At 34.4% G+C, this 20,228-nt stretch overlaps 1 protein-coding gene across 1 annotated transcript in view; it reads left to right on the top strand.

Annotated features, from left to right (window-relative positions):
- The first annotated feature begins 10,657 nt into the window (after positions 1-10,657).
- Positions 10,658-20,228, top strand: part of LOC126589464 (linamarin synthase 2-like) — an 82,305-nt gene continuing 72,734 nt past the window's right edge. The window contains exons 1-2 of the mRNA XM_050254757.1: positions 10,658-11,241; positions 11,985-12,889. Of these exons, the coding sequence (XP_050110714.1) occupies positions 10,725-11,241; positions 11,985-12,889 (1,422 nt within the window). The 5' untranslated portion in view covers positions 10,658-10,724. The remainder of the gene's footprint in view (positions 11,242-11,984; positions 12,890-20,228) is intronic.

Here is a 20,228-nt window from a genome sequence, read left to right as displayed (position 1 = left end):
GCCATTAAATGAAGGGAAAGTTCAACAAATGACTACATCCAAAGGAGCCCTATAAATACAACTTTTGAGATGGACTATTCAGCTTGGATCGTAAGTATAATTGTGTATTTTGATTATTTTAATTGAATTGTTGTTCTTGTTACTTATTTAAAGTTAAACTAATTTTTTCAATGAATAAGATAGTAAAATGATGTTGCATACTAAGTATGGTATAACTAATGCTGCATACTAATTCTGGTATAACTGATGTTGCATACTGAGTTTGGTATAATTGATGCTTAGTGACAAATATTCAGTGATAAAATGATTCTACACCAATCATTAGATTCCATATAAAATAATAATTTTGCATATTGAATGAGTCTACTATAACTCATGCTACATATTGAAGCTATATTCTTCCATAACTCAAGCTGTATACTTAGTCTACGTTAATTGATGCTGCATGCTAATTCTATTCATCCATAACTGATGCTGCATCAGTTTGCTTTAACTGATGCTGCATCAGTCTGCTTTAACTGATGTTGCATGCTAATTATGCAAAATTATTTTACAGAGATGATTGTGGTGTATGTGTGCTGTACTACATTCGAAATATAGCAAAAGGCGGAAAGATCAAAAAGTGCTTAACCAAACGGGAAGTCAACTATGCGCACTGTGATATTGCATTTGGAATAATACATCATAGATTGAGCTGGAGCATGAAGTTTGAGGAGCAAAAACAAGCAACTGAAGTAAAGGACAAACAAAAACCATCTTGAACCAATAAAAAAAAAAGTTGGACTTCTAATATTGCAATTGTTATGAACTTTGATGTTTAAAATTATATTATTATAACTCACTTTTGCAAAAAAAAAAAATATTTACATATGTTTATGTTTTTCGAATGTTACTTTTCTTTTTTAATTTGTCAATTTCAAAAATGTTACATAGCTTTTTCAATCTGTTCATTCGTTTTCTCTATGATATAAAATTTACAAAATTGGGAACATCAAGCTTTTCCCCAATAACTCATTGTTATAAAAACATGTATATAACACAAAATGCCAAAGATATCTGTTTCACAGATGCAACACAAAATGCTAAAAATGATTAAATAATCCATTAACTGGTTTCTAATCCATTGTCTTTTAAATAAATGTTTATATAAAAGTGATGTTGCACAAGTATTATGTTGATTATATAAAACTGATGATGCACAAGTATTACTTTGAAAATTATTAAATGTTTATTTTGGGGGGGGGGGGTTACTGATTTTGCAAGATTCTATGAGCTGATACTGCACAAGTATTACGTTGATTATATAAAACTGATGCTGCACAAGTATTACATTGAAAATTATTATGTTTTTCAAATGTTACATTTCTTTTTGAATCTATTAACTGGTTTCTTATCCATTGTCTTTTAAATAAATGTTTATATAAAACTAATGCTGCACAAATATTACATTTGATTATTTTGAAAATTATTAAATGTTTATTTTGGGGGGGGGGGGTTACTGATTTTGCAAGATTCTATGAGCTGATACTGCACAAGTATTACGTTGATTATATAAAACTGATGCTGCACAAGTATTACATTGAAAATTATTATGTTTTTCAAATGTTACATTTCTTTTTTAATCTATTAACTGGTTTCTTATCCATTATCTTTTAAATAAATGTTTATATAAAACTAATGCTGCACAAATATTACATTTGATTACTTTGAAAATTATTAAATGTTTATTTTGGGGGGGGGGGGGGTTACTGATTTTGCAAGATTCTATGAGCTGATACTGCACAAGTATTACGTTGATTATATAAAACTGATGCTGCACAAGTATTACATTGAAAATTATTATGTTTTTCAAATGTTACATTTCTTTTTTAATCTATTAACTGGTTTCTTATCCATTGTCTTTTAAATAAATGTTTCTATAAAACTAATGCTGCACAAATATTACATTTGATTATATAAAACTGATGTTGCACAAGTATTACGTTTGATTATATAAACTGATGCTGCATAAGTATTATGTTGATTATATAAAATTAAAGTTCTAAAAGATGCTAAGCACTAGTCAGGCAGCTAGGTAGGGTTTAGACGGGCGCCTAGGCGGACTAGGCGAATTTAATTAAATCTATTATATTTCGTGTAAATAAGTGTCTATTTATACTTAATATATATATATATATATATATATATATATATATAATTTCATTATAAACTACAAAATAGAATGTAATATATGTTATGAGCTATTGGAACATAATGAAAAACATAGGAAACAAGCATATAATGTGTGTTCATTTAAGTATTTAACAAGTCTCTTACAATTTATTGAAAAAATAAATAAAATGCAAAATGAAAGTTATCTATTTTCTGCCTAAGTGAGTTGCAACCTAGACGGGTCTTGGCGGTTGCCTAGGCAGGTGCCTCAGTAGGTCTAGGTGTCCTTTCTTAATTTTCAAATGCCTAGACATTAATCGAAGCAGTGACCATCCGCCTAGCGCCTAGGCAGTGCTAGGCGGGGATTTTTAGAACAGTATATAAAACTGCTGCTACACAAGTATTACATTGAAAAATATTATGTCTCCTATTTATAAAAACATGAACTCAATTGCTAAAAATTGATTCTTTATAAATTGGGGGACCAAAATTGCAAAATATAAAAAATTGATGCTGCATACAAAATGTATAACCTGATTATGCATAAAATCAAAAACTTATTCTGAACAAAAAATAACAAAAAACTGATTTGATAATAAACTTCCATAATACAAAAATAATCCAACACTCAAAAATTAAAAATAAAAATAAAAATCAAATTAAAGTCTGACATGTCTACTTGTTATGGTGTGAAATCTGATGACAACGACTACATCTTATACATCTTGTCTCATTTTTAGACTTGTAACGATGAATACATGGTCTACCACCTTGTCTTCTTGTAAGAGTGGGCTTAACATGAGTATTCAGAAATCATTGCGTTAAATGATTTTGCAATTGCATTACTCATTTTACCCCCACCAATTTCCTTAAAAATGTATAATAGAATAATTCTCTTTTGGAAGATCATCTAAAAATGAATCAGAAATATCTCCACCAACACTTCTCATTTTCTCAATATTCCTATCAAAATCTTCAACACTACATGCATATGCACAATTTTTGAAATACTCACACAATTAATCCTTCAAAAACTTATTACCTACACATTGCCTCTCTAAATTTTTCCTCAAATGTATAATGTAGAAACCATGAGAAGCAGTAGAGAAGTACTTTCGAATAGCATTCAAAAGCCCATGATGTTGGTCGGTAATAAATGTGATCTTCCTTCTTTGGTAATTTAGTATCTGAGCCAAATGTTCAACAAACTACGTCCAATTGTCTTCATTTTCTATATCAACAATACCATACCACGCAGGGAAAATTTCTGTATAGAAAAAAAAATTAATGATTATATCAAAAAACTGATGTTGTACATAATATTACTAATGCAGCACATTAATAACTGATGCTGATCAGTTTTGTAAAAACTAATGATGCACAAATGCTAATTAAAACTTCAAATCCTTAGATATATATTGGGGGGGGGGGGGGGGAGGGCAACCACCCCTCCCATAACTTGATTTATAAACCATTTACTACTTCCTAATCCATTCCACATTAATAAACAGATGATGCACACTATTAAACTGATGTTGCACTTTAATACACAAATCTACATAAAAAAAATAACTTGATTCTCCAAAATATATAAATATTGAAATTCAAAACAATTTCACAAATTTGTAATTTATAACAACTAAAAAAACTTACCATTATTTGCATTTTTAGCACAACAACCAAGAAGAGTACCGATATATCTTCCCTTAAAAAGGTACCATCAAGGAACAACATTGGTCTACACCATCAGAATCCTTTAACAAAGCTCCAAAAGATATGAATAACTTTTCAAACTGATTACTATCATTATCAAGTTCTAGTGCACAAAAGGATCCATCATTGGCACACACAAATTCATTAAGGTACCAAGGCAAAAATTCAAAAGAAAGAACCTCATCACCATTAACCTCATTATTTGCAATCTCTTTGCCATGCCAAGCTGCATTGGTATTTAACATCAAGACCATAACTCTCCTTGATTTCTCTCATAACATTTTTTGCCTTAATAGACGGATTCGAACGAATCTTGACAGCCAACAAAGAGGACAAAACAGAAGGGCCAAACCTTTTATTCTCTTTTTGACGAATACGTTCAGTGCAAGTATGAATATTATTTAATTTTTTAATGACAAAACAACCACTAGGCTGTTGCACAATAGCATGAACACGCCATGGACACCCCTCCAACAGTTTATTTGAGCAAACAGTAGTAACACACTTCCAATCATTCCTAATGAACTTGAAAACAAAACCAACCTTAATAGAGTATTATGTAAGTTTTCTACGAAACTCAATTGCACCATCTTCATAACTTTGACCCTCATAAGAAATATAACTCTACCACTCATTTGTTGCATAATGGTGAGGTCCATAAGAGCCATACTTACCCAAATATTGGTTCTCATCTCCAATACTAGTTTCTTCACTTAGGCAAGACAACACACTACTATTAGAAACAATATACATCTCATTCTTAGCATGCACATAAATATCAACAACTGGATTTGAAATCAAATTATTCACCAATAGAAGGGTCTGAATATCTTCATTGCACCATAATAAATAGTTTGGTTCGCCTCCGTATAATGAGTATTTCAACAGAAAGCCTCCTGATGACAAACTTGGAAACCTAAAAGTTAATTGCCCACACAAATCCTCATAACTAGTATGCGGATTAAGCGGCACAACTACTGCACAATTTTCATATACACACTTTAACATTGACATGATGTACACCCAAAAAATATAAAAACATAAAGTTAAATTGATGCTGCACATAAATAATCAGATGCTACCCAAATATGTATAAACACTGATGCTGCACAAATATATGCAACACATATGCTACACAAAATGCCAAAAATGATTAAATAATTTATTAACTGGTTGCTAATCCATTGTCCTTTCAATAAACCAATCCCAAGCGGTTCTTTGTGATTATATAAAACTGATGCTGCACAAGTATTACGTTGAAAGTTATTAAATGTTTAGGGGGTTCTCCCCAACCCCCACACCCCAAAACTTATTCCAACAGATTCTATAAGATTTTATGAGCTGATACTACACAAGTATTATGCTGAAAAATATTAAATGTTTATGGGAGGGACCAACCCCCTCCCCCTAACTTATGACAACTGATTCTGCACGACTCTATGAACTGATGTTGCATAATTATTAATAACCTTCGCCAAATACTAAACTAACTCATAATCTATTCCAATTCTAACAAATATATATGATAAGCCCGCTTGGTGCGACATAAGGCAGGGAGACACCAAAGCCCACTTGGGTTGATGTCATTCGCGAGCCAGGCTTGGGCAATAAGTCTGTGTGCACAAAAGTGGGCAGCAGATGCAGACCCAGATGGCAAAGGCCCAAAAGAGGGGTGCCAATCCTGTGCAATATGGTACAATGATGCTGCATCCATTATAGGGTTGGCATCAGGTGTGGTGGGAACACTGTGGCCAAGGTGTCGGTGCTAGGCCGAGAGGAGCTTCAAAGCCCAAAAGGCTGGTGCTGATTGAGAACAAGCCAAGCCTAAATGGGCTTGGGTTTCGAACCAGACACCCCAACTCAAGCTGGATGAACTCGCTAGAGAAGTAGACTAGCACCACCGTTGTAAGCAGTCGTGTCGTGGCACAAAAAATCACGGCAAAGCCCGTGAGTTCGACAACAACCATAAAATTCAACGGAGAGTGAAAAACTCTCAACGTTCTAGAAACCCTAGAAATATTTGATCGGAATTTCAACGAAAAACCATCAAATTTTAGTGAAGGACTCGTCGATGACGACTGCAGGTCTTCGGGGAGGTAGCCATGGTCGCTGGGCATGGTTGCAGGCCATGCTACACGACGGTTCAATAGATGCGATGTTGTCTAGGCGTCGGGGTTTAGGTTTAGGCTTGGAGCCATGGCTCCATGGTTGGTTTTCTTGGCTCGGGGAAAGGAGCCCGATGACACATAATTTAATGCATATTCAACATATAATTTAATGCATGAGCAGATATTTGATGCAATTCATGGCAATACTGATTCACATAATTCAATAATTAGGGATATAATGCATACACAATTTATGTAGAATCTAAAATTTGAAAAATGTAAAGTTGGATCATGCCTTATGGTGAATGTTCATGCTATCATAGCTGCAAAAATATCGAGATGAAAACCTTTGTTTTGGAAGAACCTGATTGTGTGATGATATTGATGAACTGGTTTGATGCAGAAAACTTCTACGTTTGATTCTTATGTGCATCTGTGGGAGCTTGCTGATAACGTGTTGTGGCTTATTTTAGTTTGACATGGGAGAGATGGGGCACGACAGAGAGAGAGAGAGTAGAGAGAGATGAGTTTGTAGGGTTGTGTAGATGATGTGTTATTCCCCCCAATGCCTTTATTTATAGTAATAAGGGAGGGAATAATCTTTCTCCTCCAAGGAATACAAGTCATAATAGGGAATAATAACTAGTATCAAATCTAATTTAGGATTTACACAATCACACTTAAATAAAAATGTTTGTAACAAGTTTTAGTTTTTAAAATAAAAAAAATTGAAAACAAAATGATTCTCAAACTCTTTTAGTTTTTTTTTTTTTTTTTTTTTTTTTTTTTTGGTACAAGCCACTTGTTCTCTGTATGTACTTGACCCATTTTCAATGATTAAAGCTCTTTACTTTGTAAGGAGCTTTCATTCTAATGGTACATAGGTAGCCTAAGTGATATTACGAATGCCTACCTTGCAATGAGGACCATGTAAGTCAATTACATGTTCTTATCTTGTTGGCTGTATTTATCAATTTCTTGGATATAAAAAAACAGTAGAGACACACCTCATGTAATACGTCCAGAGAGGACTGGGCTGTTGGTTAAGATATTCCTATCGGTACTGGTATAAATACTGATTAGCCGATCGGGATCTTAGCTTCAGCGAAAGGGAATACAAGAAGATAGGACTTTGGAGATGAAAAGATTTCTTAATTTCTATACATTTTTAATTAGTATGTAAGAGTAGAGAGGAGTTTTGACTCTTGATGAGACTGTTTACTGCATGATGCCTTGATGGAGTTTGCTGCAGCCTTTACTTCTCATGTAGCTATCCAACCGTTTGATAAATATATTTTTTTTTCTGTTAGTCATTTTAAGCTTTTTTTTTAATTTTTTTTATTATTTCAAAATCAAGCAAAATTTTGAAATCTCTACGTTCACGCCTTTTTATTTTTTTATACATAAAATACTCCAAAAAATAGGAAGAAAATATATATGAGAAAAAAACCAAGTTAGAACGGTTGCATAAAAGAAAATGTCGTTCTGTCACGCAATCGGATTGCAATGATTCCACTTTCATGCCTTCAACTCAAACTTTCATTTTCCTTCAACACAATAACATAACGTCAAAAATAGATATATATAATAACATAATGCCAAAAATACGTATATAATAACGTAAACTTTAAAATAGTTGTATTGAAATCAAAACTGAACATAGAAATGATTTTTCACTTATGCAGTTGTAGTGCCGTGTACTCCAAAGATATGTGTGTAGTATCTTTGGGTCAAACCCAAACAATAAATGAATAATTAAATAATATATAAAAATACTAACGTGGACAGACCTACTTGCTCACTTGCTTAACGAATCCAGCAAATAAGTTATCAATGAGCACTTGATCTGTTATGTTTGTTTATGCGAAATTATGTGATTATCAAACGTTAGATGTTTAGTTACGAAATGTCATGATATATTGCATTATTGATATATTGCTGGCTACGGTAAGTTATTTTATACTAAACGTAGTATGTAACATGTGGAAACTATACTTGTTTTACGGCGGTTATTATGTTTTTGAAAAGATTTTTACAAAACTTTATTATTAGGCCCATTCACCTTTGCTTTCCGTCCCTCCAGGTTTTAGTAGCAGAGCTTTTGTGTCGATGAGGATTCTTGACAAATCTTGGTATAGGTGATTACCTCTGACGATATAATTCTCATTATACCTTACTGTACTTTACTTATGCTCTGATATCATATGTGAATTGGGTTCAATCTCGCTCACATGCGCACTCTTCCATTTAAACACTTTTAGGTTTAAATTTATTCACATTTTTTACCTCATTACACTTTATGGCTTTGTGATGAGATGCTGAAATAAAATGGGCACAGTGTAAAAATCAAAGAAGTAAAAAAGTAGCCTTTTAACCCTGACTGTTGGATATGGGCATGTGCCCAGAAGTAGATACGGACCTAAGCTGTAAAATGATGTAGGCGCAGAGACCTTGGCGCTGAGAAGAAGCCGCAGGGACAAGAGGTGGGCCAAAACTGGATGGGCCTGTGGCAGAACGTGAAAGGGCAAGGGCGTTTCTAAGGTGCGGACGTTAAAAACGCACCTTGCATGCAGACCGCAATCGGGACGGTGGTGGGAGCTGAGAGATATGTTCGTGCATTGAAGAGGAAAAGAAAGAGAGGCGAAGACGTGGAGCTGGTGTGAGGATCGATTCTAGTTGTGCTAAAGCTGCATAACGTTAATGAGGAACACGTAAGTTTGAATAGAATTTCTAATTGTTTGTATTCAATAATTATCTTGGGTACAAAAATACAAAAGAGAAAAGCGATATGCCAATAAAAGGTATGAATATTGATGAGCTGGTCCCGAACTTGGCTTATGCGAATAGGAGGACAAGAAGACCAGAAGACAAGAAGATGAGATGAATGGAGTTCTTAATTTCTAAGCGTTTTTAATTAGTACGTAAGAGAAAAGTAGAGATGAGTTTTGACCCTTAGGACTGTTAGTTACTCCTGATGTAGCTATCCAAACGTTTAATAATCTTTTTTTTTTTTAATACATCGATATTTTTACACTAAAAGAATAGGGAGTTTAGCTAAGTCACACTATAGGCAACCTAATTTGGTATCGAATTCATCATTCATGAGATTTAAACCTAAGATCTCTCACTTCAAAATGACGAGGAATACCACCAGACCGTAGTACTGAGTGATAACCGTTTAATAATCTTTTTGTTTTGAGTTTTTTATTTTGAATTTCCCTTGTGCTAAAAGGAAACTTGCTTCGTAGCCATTTTAAGTCTTCATTTTTCTAATTTTAAAATCATGTCAAATTTTAAATCTCTACATTCACGTCCTTTAGTTTTATTTTTATTGTTTCTCTCTCTTCTTTCTCATTAATTAATCATACGTAACAAAACATGCACTGCACATCCATATCACAACCTTGTATATGGGGCCTTCCGATATGGACACGGTCGCTCAACTTTTAACAAGTGTGTACAAATTAAGAGGCCAAGGAGGTACAAACAAGGAAGGAACCATATTCCAACCAAAGAGGGATAAAGTCATCCGAGCATGCAAGAACGACCAAGAAATCGATCATGCCAATTCCAAAAAACTATCCCGCAAGCAACATGTCTAACAGACTCTTTTTTGGATAATTAGACTAATAGAAAGGTGTGTGAATAAAATAATTTCCAGCAAAAATTAGACATTTGACAAAAGTTTCTTGTTATGACAATTGAAAAAGGAGCTGACTAGACCCACCCAATGTTTTATCTTTCCACCCACATTATAATCTCACACACCTCAAAAAGGTGAAAAATTAAAATGTTATTTTCCCACCCACTACTATTCCTAAAATAACCTTTAATATATATGTTATAATATATCCCTTCATCCTCCCTTCCTCCTCTGCTTGCACTTGCAAAAATCTAAAATCAAATGATTAGACACCTTCGAAAACGAGTGTGAAATTTGAGAGAGAGAGAGAGAGAGAGAGAGGACATGAACATAAATGAAATGGTGGTGTTATAGATGGAGGAAGAAAGAAGTGACAGAGAGGTAGAGAAAAGTCCAGGGAGAGAATAAAGGGGAGGGAAGTAAGGGACCACTAGTGTGTTTAGAGACGAGCCAAAGCAGATTCTCTCGCTCCTCTTTTCTTTTTGGTTTCATTTTTTTCCCAGTTTGAAAATGGAGTATGAGAACGAAATTTTGAGAATATGCTATGTTGGGTCCTTTCCAATCAAAGTTTGTTCAATTATCAAATTAACATTCTCCACCCGACATCTCTAAAAAATTTATTAAAAAATAGGGTGAATTAATAAGACAGTGAAGTGAGTTTATCATCACTCTTTTTACGCATTTTTCTGTATTTATAACTATCAAATTGAAGGGTGTATAAGAGGGAAAAAAAATGTATGTATTTATCAATTTTTAATTTGAATACTATAAAATGAAAAGAAAAAAAAACACTGAATTGAGTTCTTTCCAAGGAGAAATTTTTAGTTGTGACGGGAATACAAGTGGTACATCATGTAATTTAATAGGAGTGATGGAAAATTTTATTTTTTAAGTTATTAACTTTTTAGCACACATATCCCACCATTTGTACAGTGACACGTGGTGTATCACCCCGTGTACCGGTTACATTGAAAAATCTCTCATTTCCGAGAAGGTTGCCCCGCATTTTCTATAAATAGCACAAGGTCAAGTTAGCTTTCACTACACAAAGACTAAAGACTTCAAAACTGGTGAGCTCTTTCCAAGTTTCTGGCAAATACGAAAGAGAGATGATGAGTTCAGTAGAAAAAGCAACCAAAAAAGGGCATGCAGTTTTTGTCCCATACCCAGCACAAGGCCATGTTAACCCCATGATGCAGTTAGCCAAGTTTCTTCACTCAAGGGGCTTCCACATAACCTTTGTCAACACCGAGTTCAACCACAACCGTTTAATCCGGTCAAAAGGTCTCGACTCCGTTAAGGGTCTGCCGGACTTTGTGTTCGAAACAATACCAGACGGGTTGCCTCCTTCGGATAAGGATGGGACCCAAGATATTCCAGCTTTATGTGACTCCATTAAGAAAACTTGTTTTGGTCCATTTAAAGAGCTGGTGGCTAAGATTAATTCCTCATCTCAAGTGCCACAAGTTACTTGCATTGTTGCAGATGGTGCCATGACCTTTGGGTGCAAAGCTGCTAGAGAATTAGGCATTCCGGAGGTTGTGTTATGGACTGCATCTGCTTGTGGCTTCATGGGGTACTTGCAATACAACGAACTCGTCAAACGTGGCATGATTCCCTTCAAAGGTACTTCTTTAATTTCTGGATGATTTTTTTTTTACGCTTTGGTCGCATATATAATTAATCAGTTTCTTTATTATGTATATGAACATTTTTGTATGCATAAATTATCATGACACACTTGAATTCAATCATGCACATCCCTTCCAATTATAAATTATGATGACATATTTGACCCTTTAGTCTATCCATTGTTCCCCTCTTACCCTCTCAGCACTCCAGCATGTCCAAATGATAAGATAACCCAGTTTTGACTCTTTAGTAGTCTTTCCTGTGTCATTGGATCTAGTCCAACATCACATCAAAGTATATCAATGGGTTTAATTTTGTTCCACTACTAGCGTTTGTAATTAAAGATGTGAAAGAGAAAGAAATTTGCATTTTGATCTTTTGGATGTATTAAATGGAATTAGACTTTTCTATTAAATTTTTTTATTTAGAAAAAATTTCTTAATAAAATCAGTCTCCATTTTGTTATTGGGGAGGATTAATCTATTTGTAGTGATCACTTGGTTTTAATAAAATCAGTCTCCATTTTGTAAGAGTTAGTCTTGACCGAGTTGAAATAAATGTTGAATAAATTATCAAGGGATTTTGCACCATGCACCTGTAAAAATATGGGATCTCATTTTTTTTGTTTTTTTATCAACTGGAAAATAAAGTAGATATTTGAGATCTTGAAATTTACTCTTATAACCATGGACATAATTAAATATCATCACACGTGCTTCACCTTTCATGGATTTCAGATGAGAATTTCATGCATGATGGCACACTCGATACACCAATTGATTGGATCCCAGGCATGAAAAATGTTCGACTCAAGGACATCCCGAGTTTCGTTAGAGTTACTGATCTCAGCGACATAATGTTTAATTACTTGGGATCCGAAGCACGAAGCTGTTTAAACTCTTCTGCAATCCTCTTCAACACATTTGATGAATTTGAACACGAAGTGTTAGAGGCAATATCGATAATGTTTCCCAACATTTACACCATTGGCCCCTTTAATTTGCTGGGCAGGCATTTCCCCGAAAGCAAGTCACTTAACTCAAGCTTATGGAAAGAAGACGCAAAATGTTTGGAATGGCTTGATAAAAAGAAACCCAATTCAGTTGTGTATGTAAATTATGGTAGCATAACGATGATGACAGACCAACATTTGATCGAGTTTGCATGGGGGCTGGCAAATAGCAAGCACCCATTTTTATGGATAGTTAGGGCTGACGTGGTAAAGGGTGACTCACCAATTTTACCTGATGAATTTTTTGAGGAGATTAAGGATAGGGGTTATATTGCAGGTTGGTGTGCACAGGACCAAGTGTTAGCTCATCCATCTGTTGGGGTTTTCCTAACACACAGTGGTTGGAATTCTACAATTGAAAGTATATCTCATGGTGTGGCCGTAATTTGCTGGCCTTTCTTTGCGGAGCAACAAACGAATTGTCGGTACTCATGCACAACATGGGAGATTGGAATGGAGGTGAGCCCCGATGTGAAGCGTGACGAAATAGAAGCACTTGTTAAGGAAATGATGGAAGGTGAAGGAGGGATAAAGATGAGGGAAAAGGCAAGGGAATGGAAGAAAAAAGCTATTGAAGCTACTGATGTTGGAGGATCATCGTACAATAATTTTGAGAGATTGTTTAAGGAGGTACTCCAACTTGGTGAATGAATTGCTACAAATGAGGAACAAGAATTGGTCCCTTTTCATGAACTATCAAATATGCTTTTATTGACCAGAGATTTATCTTATTTTCATATTTAGTGTTGCCTTTTATTGCTTATGTTTGCTTATTGACCACAAAATGACATTCTATGAGCTGATGCTGCATAAGTATTACGTTGAACATTATTGTTTATATAAAACTGATGCTGCACACTAATGATGCACAAGTATTGCGCGGAAAATTATTAAATGTTTATGTGGGGGGTCTCCCCCAATCCCCCAACCTCCCTCACCCCCTTCAAAAACTTATGTCAACTAATTCTACACGATTCTATGAACTGATGCTGCATAAATATTAATAACCTTTGCCAAATACTAAACTCACTCATAATACATTCCAATTCTAACAAATATATATGATAACTATACTACAAAAAACAAAAGGAACTGCAATGAAAAACAAAAGCAGCACAACGAAAAATCACCTTTGCCAAACACTCGATCAAATAAGGTCAAACCAAATCAAAATCTTCAAAACTAAAAAACTAAAAAACTGTGACTGCAAAAAACAAGAACAATCCAAAAAAGAGATAAACTTTAGAGAAACACTTACCTTCGAAGAAAACTTGAATGATTCCAATACAAATTATGGCGAGAGATAATTGAGGGAGATGACAAAATATAAATCAGAATAGATAAACTTCAGAGAGAAAGAAAAACAGCAGAGAAATGAAAATATAATTTGAATGATTCGAATCACCGCCGATCACTATTTAACAAATGTGCTTTCTTAAAATTTTTAAAAACCGGACATGATGTCATCTGACGCGGGTTTAAAAAATGTGCTTTCTTAAAATTTTTAAAAAATGTTGTCTCAATATATAATTAAGTATTGAAAGTATACTCTAAGTGTAATTTTTCCTTAAAAGATAATGCACAATTAGACTAAGTAATTAGATATTAGCCTAATAAATAATTTATAAGTAAAAATATTACTGGCAATGTAAAAATTAAAATACTTTGATCAGTATTTTGTTATACGATACACATAATAGTAATATACCCTAAAAGATTTATCACCCTTATTCTCACTACAGAATAGAAACAAAATAGGTAATAGTTGCAACATAAATATATAAATGTTTTCCCACAATCTTCATCCACCGAACTCAGCTTCTTTATCGTCATTAACCCTTGTGAGTATGAACCTTATCATGACCACCGCGGCACCGATAAATCTTTGAGCAACCGCGGTTATAGGGGTTCGCGGGTTGAGGTGGACTTTTGACGTCACCGTTACAACAGGATGTGGCCCTCCTGGTCTTTTGCATGGGTCGAGGATTCCGGGGTGAATGCGGTTCCTTTCAGCGTTGACTTTGGAGTTTAGCACTACCATGCTAACAAGGAGCAAACATAGGATGAATAACTTCATGTTTAAAATGGCCCATGAGTATCGTTCTTAATGTATGACTAATAGTTTGTACTAGAAATTGAACCCCGCACGATGCTACGGGTTTTAAAACCGTTTAACATGGTATTATTTTATATATAATATGTTTACACATAGAGTATGTTATAAATGTTATAAATGTAAACTACACTGTAAATAGTATTAGCTTTTATAATTAACATTGTAAAGCTAAGACACAGTTTATATGTCATCATGAAGGTACATATAAAATCCTTATTTCTCTATTTTTCATCTGCTCTATCGTATGCAATTTGAGAGTGAATAAATGAATGCATTCGAACACTGGAAACAAATAACTCGCATGGTGCAACATCATCAGTGCTTTTGAAAATAGGCAAAACAGCACACCCAATTTCCTTCCAATAAACCGAGACATGGTCATCCTTTCCTTTCAGTTCGCTAAAATTATTAAGCAAAGCAGTAACAAAGTCGAACAGGCTAATCTCGTCAATGGACTGTGACTTAACAGAAGGTCCACAATTTGTTAGTTTTGCCCAACAGTGCCTCTGCATCTGCTACTTGTTTCCTAGGTTATGAACTGGAAAATCCCCAAATGGGCAAATCCAAATTTTATCATCGAAACCAAAATTATAGTAAAAAAATATATGTATCATTTCTCCTTCACAATATAGTCACTCTTCTCAGTAATCAACAATTCAAAAAAATAGATCCTAGTAAATTATAGCATAATCATGCTAAAATTCAAAATTCTAAACCCACAAACCCAAATTAAATGCAAAATTTAGAATTCATAACACAAACCCAAATTTAGAATCCAAAATTAAGGTGCTTTCAGAGAAATAAGTATAGGAAAGCGAAAAACCAAAACCCTTCTAAAGGGAAGAAAGAGAGAGAAAATACAATTTAAGTTGAGAAACTTACAGACTCTAGGTTAGTCATCCCGGATTCAGTTTGCAATAGAATTGCTGCTTCTTGTGGTGATTCGCCTATTATTGTTTGGCAAATGAAAACTCTGCAAGGACCAAAAATGCCAAAAAATTAGTATATATCAGTCCCTGCAAAACCCCAAAATCAGAAAATTAGAAAATAAAGTTTGATAACATTATACCTGAGAAACCCCAAATTCCTAGTCAAAGGAAAATTAATACAATCTCTACAAAAAATAATCAGGAGATAAAAACTCAAATCCCAAAAAAAGGAATTAGCAAATTAATCATATAAATTGTGATTTGGAAGAAAATTTAGGAGGAGGTAAGATTGGAAATGCACAGAGAGGCAGGCTTTGTATTTCTGCCAATCTGAAATGCCATCCCCTTTTCCCATTGGCCCTTCACAAACTTCTCCGAGTACCACCTACACACAGAAACGATATCTATTAAACCCTTTCATACACATATGAATATCAAAACGAAAACCCCAAATTACCATAGCATTCCTTTCTATCTTAATTTTTGAAAAAGGAAACACAAATGGATGAAACAAAATCAACAATTTTATCTTGTAAATCATTACTTCAAAAAGTCAAAAGCACTTCAATTATGGAAGGAGGGAAAAAGGGGTGCAAATAACTGGTGCTCAATAGAAATCACTACCTAGTCATTAACTCCCTATAAGCAAAGGTTTTTTTTTTTTTGTTCAAACTTTAAGCAAAGATTAGAAACCCCGAATAAGTATACCAACATAGTCTCAGTAGAAGCCAACTGACCAAGAAATTATGGGTTTTGCATCATCCCCTTAAATAAGAATTGGAATCGAGCATGCTACGTAACTGGGCGTTGAGGACTTAGAATCTACAGTAAAAAAATGTTAAGAAAGAATAAATTTCATCCTCAATTAATAGAAAAATAAAAAACAAATTCAAGGGTTCAAAATAAAATAAGAAAAATTTCAAAAGAAACCAAAACAATTAATTATTCTAATATTTCTTAACAACTATCCACAAGAAGCAAACCTATCTACAAGATTCACCTAAGCCTTATGAGCATTATTGCATCCAAGAACATATTCCATTGCTTCATCGGATAAAGTTGCAAGCAAAAAACTTAATAAAGCCACATCAGTTGACTTCCAATCAATATACCCTTCAGTAATTTCCTTAGTAACTCCAAGATTAGTAGTTATAACAAATTTTAGTGGACATACATCAGTGCCATCGAAATGACCAAACAGTTTGTAACCCTTAAACATAGCCTTAAACTGAAATGCCCATTTGGCGAAATTATCATCTTTCAATTTTATAGTAAGCCCACAGAGTTGTTTTACATTCCAGTTTTTCACAGTGCTAAGGGTGTGCAGTCTACAGTTCCTAATACAACAGCTTTACTTGGTCAATTGGTGAAGTTAAATATGTAGCATCAAAGGTTGGGTCACCCTACAAATGAAGTACTTTCTTGTATGCTAAAACAATGTAGTATACCATATAATACAGATGATAAGCATAGTGTTTGTACTTCATGTATTCAAGGCTTTAGATTGCCATTTCCAGAGATAACTAAAAAGTGTTTGTCTCCATTTGATAAAATTCATACTGATGTTTTGGGACCGTCTCCTATAAAGTCTGTAGATGGCTATAGGTATTATGTACTGTTCACTGATGAATATACAAGGTACACTTGGGTATTTCCAAAGTGTAATAAATCTGATGTCTTCTCTATTTTTGTAAAATTTTATCAGTTTGTGTTAAACCGATTTGGAGTATCTGTCAAGTGTTTACAAACTGATGGGGGAGGAGAGTACATTAGTAATGCTTTAACAAAGTTCTTAAATGATAAGGGAATTGCTCAGATGTTGTCATGTCCATATACCCCTCAGCAAAATGGAATTGCTAAGAGGAAACACAGGCATATAATTGAAACTTCAATTACATTACTCACTAATGTTGGTCTACCATTGGAGTTTTGGTATTTTGTTTGTGCACACTCATTATTTCTTATCAATCGAATGCCATGCAAGTCTCAGTCTATGGTATCTCCTTATACTTTTTTATACAAGAAACTCCTAATTTAAAATCCTTGAAGACATTTGGAACTGGTGTGTTTCCCTGGCTTAGGCCTTGCAATTCTAATAAACTTCAAACAAGATTAGTGTTGTGTACTTTTCTTAGATACTCTCCACGCTATAAAGGTGTCATATGTTATGATTTAGTGTCCAAGAATTGCATTATTTCTAGACATGTCATACATGATGAAATGATGTTCCCTGGTAAGCAAAGATCACAGAATCGAGTCAATGAAGTAGATACTAATCAGCATGCTGCACATTCCCCAATTTTGGTTTCTATACCTGTTACTCAGATTCCTAGCACTCATGAAGTTACTCAGATACCCAAAGAGAATGATGAGGTTACATCTTCTTCAGTCGGTCACTCTCAGAGGTTAAGCTCAAGCTCAGGGAATTCTCAAAGTCAAGATAATGTAATACAAAGTACATTAGACCATACTCTTTCCACATAAAGTGATACAACTCATTTGCTTAATGTTTTCAGTCCAAAGCAACTCCATGTGATACTTCCATTCTCTCTAGATTCATCTTCATCAGTTATAGAACATACAAAAAAATCTGGTCCTGTGCATTGTAACCCTGGAATTCAAACAAGGTTACAAATAGGTGCACTTTCAAGAAAAAAGTATGTAGCCTATTCAGCAACTTTTCCTGAGATTACTTCTTTGGATGTTTTGGATGATTTCGTGGGTGGTTTTTCATTCTTAGCTAATGTCACTGATATAGAGGAGCCTAAGACTTTTAAAACTGCTAATGTCAAGACTGAATGGCAAAGAGCCATGCAAGATGAGTTTGATTCCTTAAAGGCACAAGGAACTTGGTGTTTTGTTCCTCCTCCTGTTGACTGAAGTATCATTGGAAGTAAATGGGTATAAAAGATTAAGAAGAACCCTGATGGATCAATTTCCAGGTATAAAGCAAGGCTAATTGCACAAGGGTATAGCCAAGAACAAGGTTTGGACTACTCTGAAACGTTTAGTCCGGTGGTGAGACACACTACTGTGAAAATGATTCTTGCTTTGGCAGTTCAATTTGGTTGAGGTTTGAGACAATTAGACATTAAAAATTCCTTCTTACAAGGAGAATTAGAAGATGAAGTTTATATGAAGCAGCCTCAGGGGTTCGTTGATTCAAAACATCCTATAAAGTCACTTTATGGCCTGAAACAAGCACCACGGGCTTGGAATCTAAAGTTCATGAGCTACCTACCTACCTTAGGATTTGTTAAATCATTATCAGGTACAAGTATGTTTGTGAAGGAAGATCATGGGGATGTTATTCTACTCCTATTATATCTTGATGATATAATTGTGACCGGTTCCAATGCTTCAAAGATTCAATCAGTGATTACAAGCCTTGCTACAGTATTTGATCTTAAAGATACGGGAAAAATTACTTATTTTCTTGGTCTCTATATCTAGTATAATCAGGATGGGTCTATATTCATTAACCAATCTAAGTATGCATGGGATTTGTTGAAAAATGCTGGTATGGAACATTGTAAACCTATATCTAGACCTTCTACACCCCATACTCAGTTGCTTGAGTCTGAAGGCATACCAATGACAGACCCCACTCTCTATCGAAGCTTGGTGGGTGCTTTATAGTACTTAACATTCTCTAGACCTGATATAACATACTCAGTGAATATGGTGTGTCAATTCATGAACAATCCAATAGACTTACACTTTCATTTGGTCAAGAGAATTCTGAGGTATTTACAGGGTACTATCACTTGTGGTTTGAAATATACAAAGGGTGAAGATATATCCATAACAGTCTATTCAAACTAAGACTGGGCAACATACATCAATACTAGGATATCAATAACTGGATATGTGGTGTATTTAGGTTCTAATCCTATCTCGTGGCAGTCTAATAAGCAATCCACTGTCTCTAGAAGCTCGACAAAGGCAGAATATAAGGCAATAGCTCATTGTGCAACTGATATTTTTTGGATTAGATCAGTGCTTAGAGATATGCATCAGTCTCTTCCCTCACCTTCTTATCTTCACTATGACAACTTGTCAACACTTGCTATATGTTCAAACCCTGTTTTTCATTCCAAGATCAAACATCTAGACACTGATTATCACTTTGTGAAGGAGAAAGTACAAAAGGGTAATCTGCATGTTCAATACATTCCCACAAAAGAGCAAGTTGCTGATGTCCTAACTAAAAGACTATATAGTCCTGTTTTTTGTGAAGCATTCTCACAACTTGAGCTTGGGATCACAATCCGCAATCTCTAGTACTGTAATTCAGAGTTAATTCATTTGCAGAATAGCATTGCAGGGTTGTATTTTGTAGTTCCAAACTCTACTAGTAGTATCCTAGCACAATTTGAAGGGGAAGTATTAAACAATTGACTCTTGTCAGTTGTCTATTGGTTATAGCTACCATCACTCAAGTAATTAATATTGTTAGAGAGTTAGTTACAAAGGGTATTATTGTAATAGTCCATGTACATTGGATGTTATATAACACATTGTAAAGGCTTTTAATATTTCAGTGTGTGAAATAAAAAGACTTTTGAAATTCCTTCTTCTCTAAGCTTCTGTTCTTCTCTTTCATTTCTTTGGAGCTAAATTCCCCAGAGTTATCAGAGATCAGTATTTTTTACACAGAAAACCCGATTGAATTTCCTCAAATTTTGTATGTCAACACTTCATTTCTCGTACTAAACCTAAATAGGAACTTACGGCTGGATTTTCCTCTGGGTTAAATGTGGTTTTCGAGCCTCAAGGTTACCTGGATAAAGTTTGTAGAGAATATGGTATTAGTTTTAAGGGGAAGCTTTTTCCACATCTACTGTGTGCTTGAAGATTTTCTTCAATCAATAGATTTTCTTCAATCAAGTCTATTTGATAAGTTCACATCATCAATAAGAAT

The sequence above is a fragment of the Malus sylvestris genome, chromosome 11 (genome assembly GCF_916048215.2).
Source record: "Malus sylvestris chromosome 11, drMalSylv7.2, whole genome shotgun sequence".
Taxonomy (NCBI): Eukaryota; Viridiplantae; Streptophyta; class Magnoliopsida; order Rosales; family Rosaceae; genus Malus; species Malus sylvestris.
This window is presented reverse-complemented; position numbering and strand designations above follow the sequence as displayed.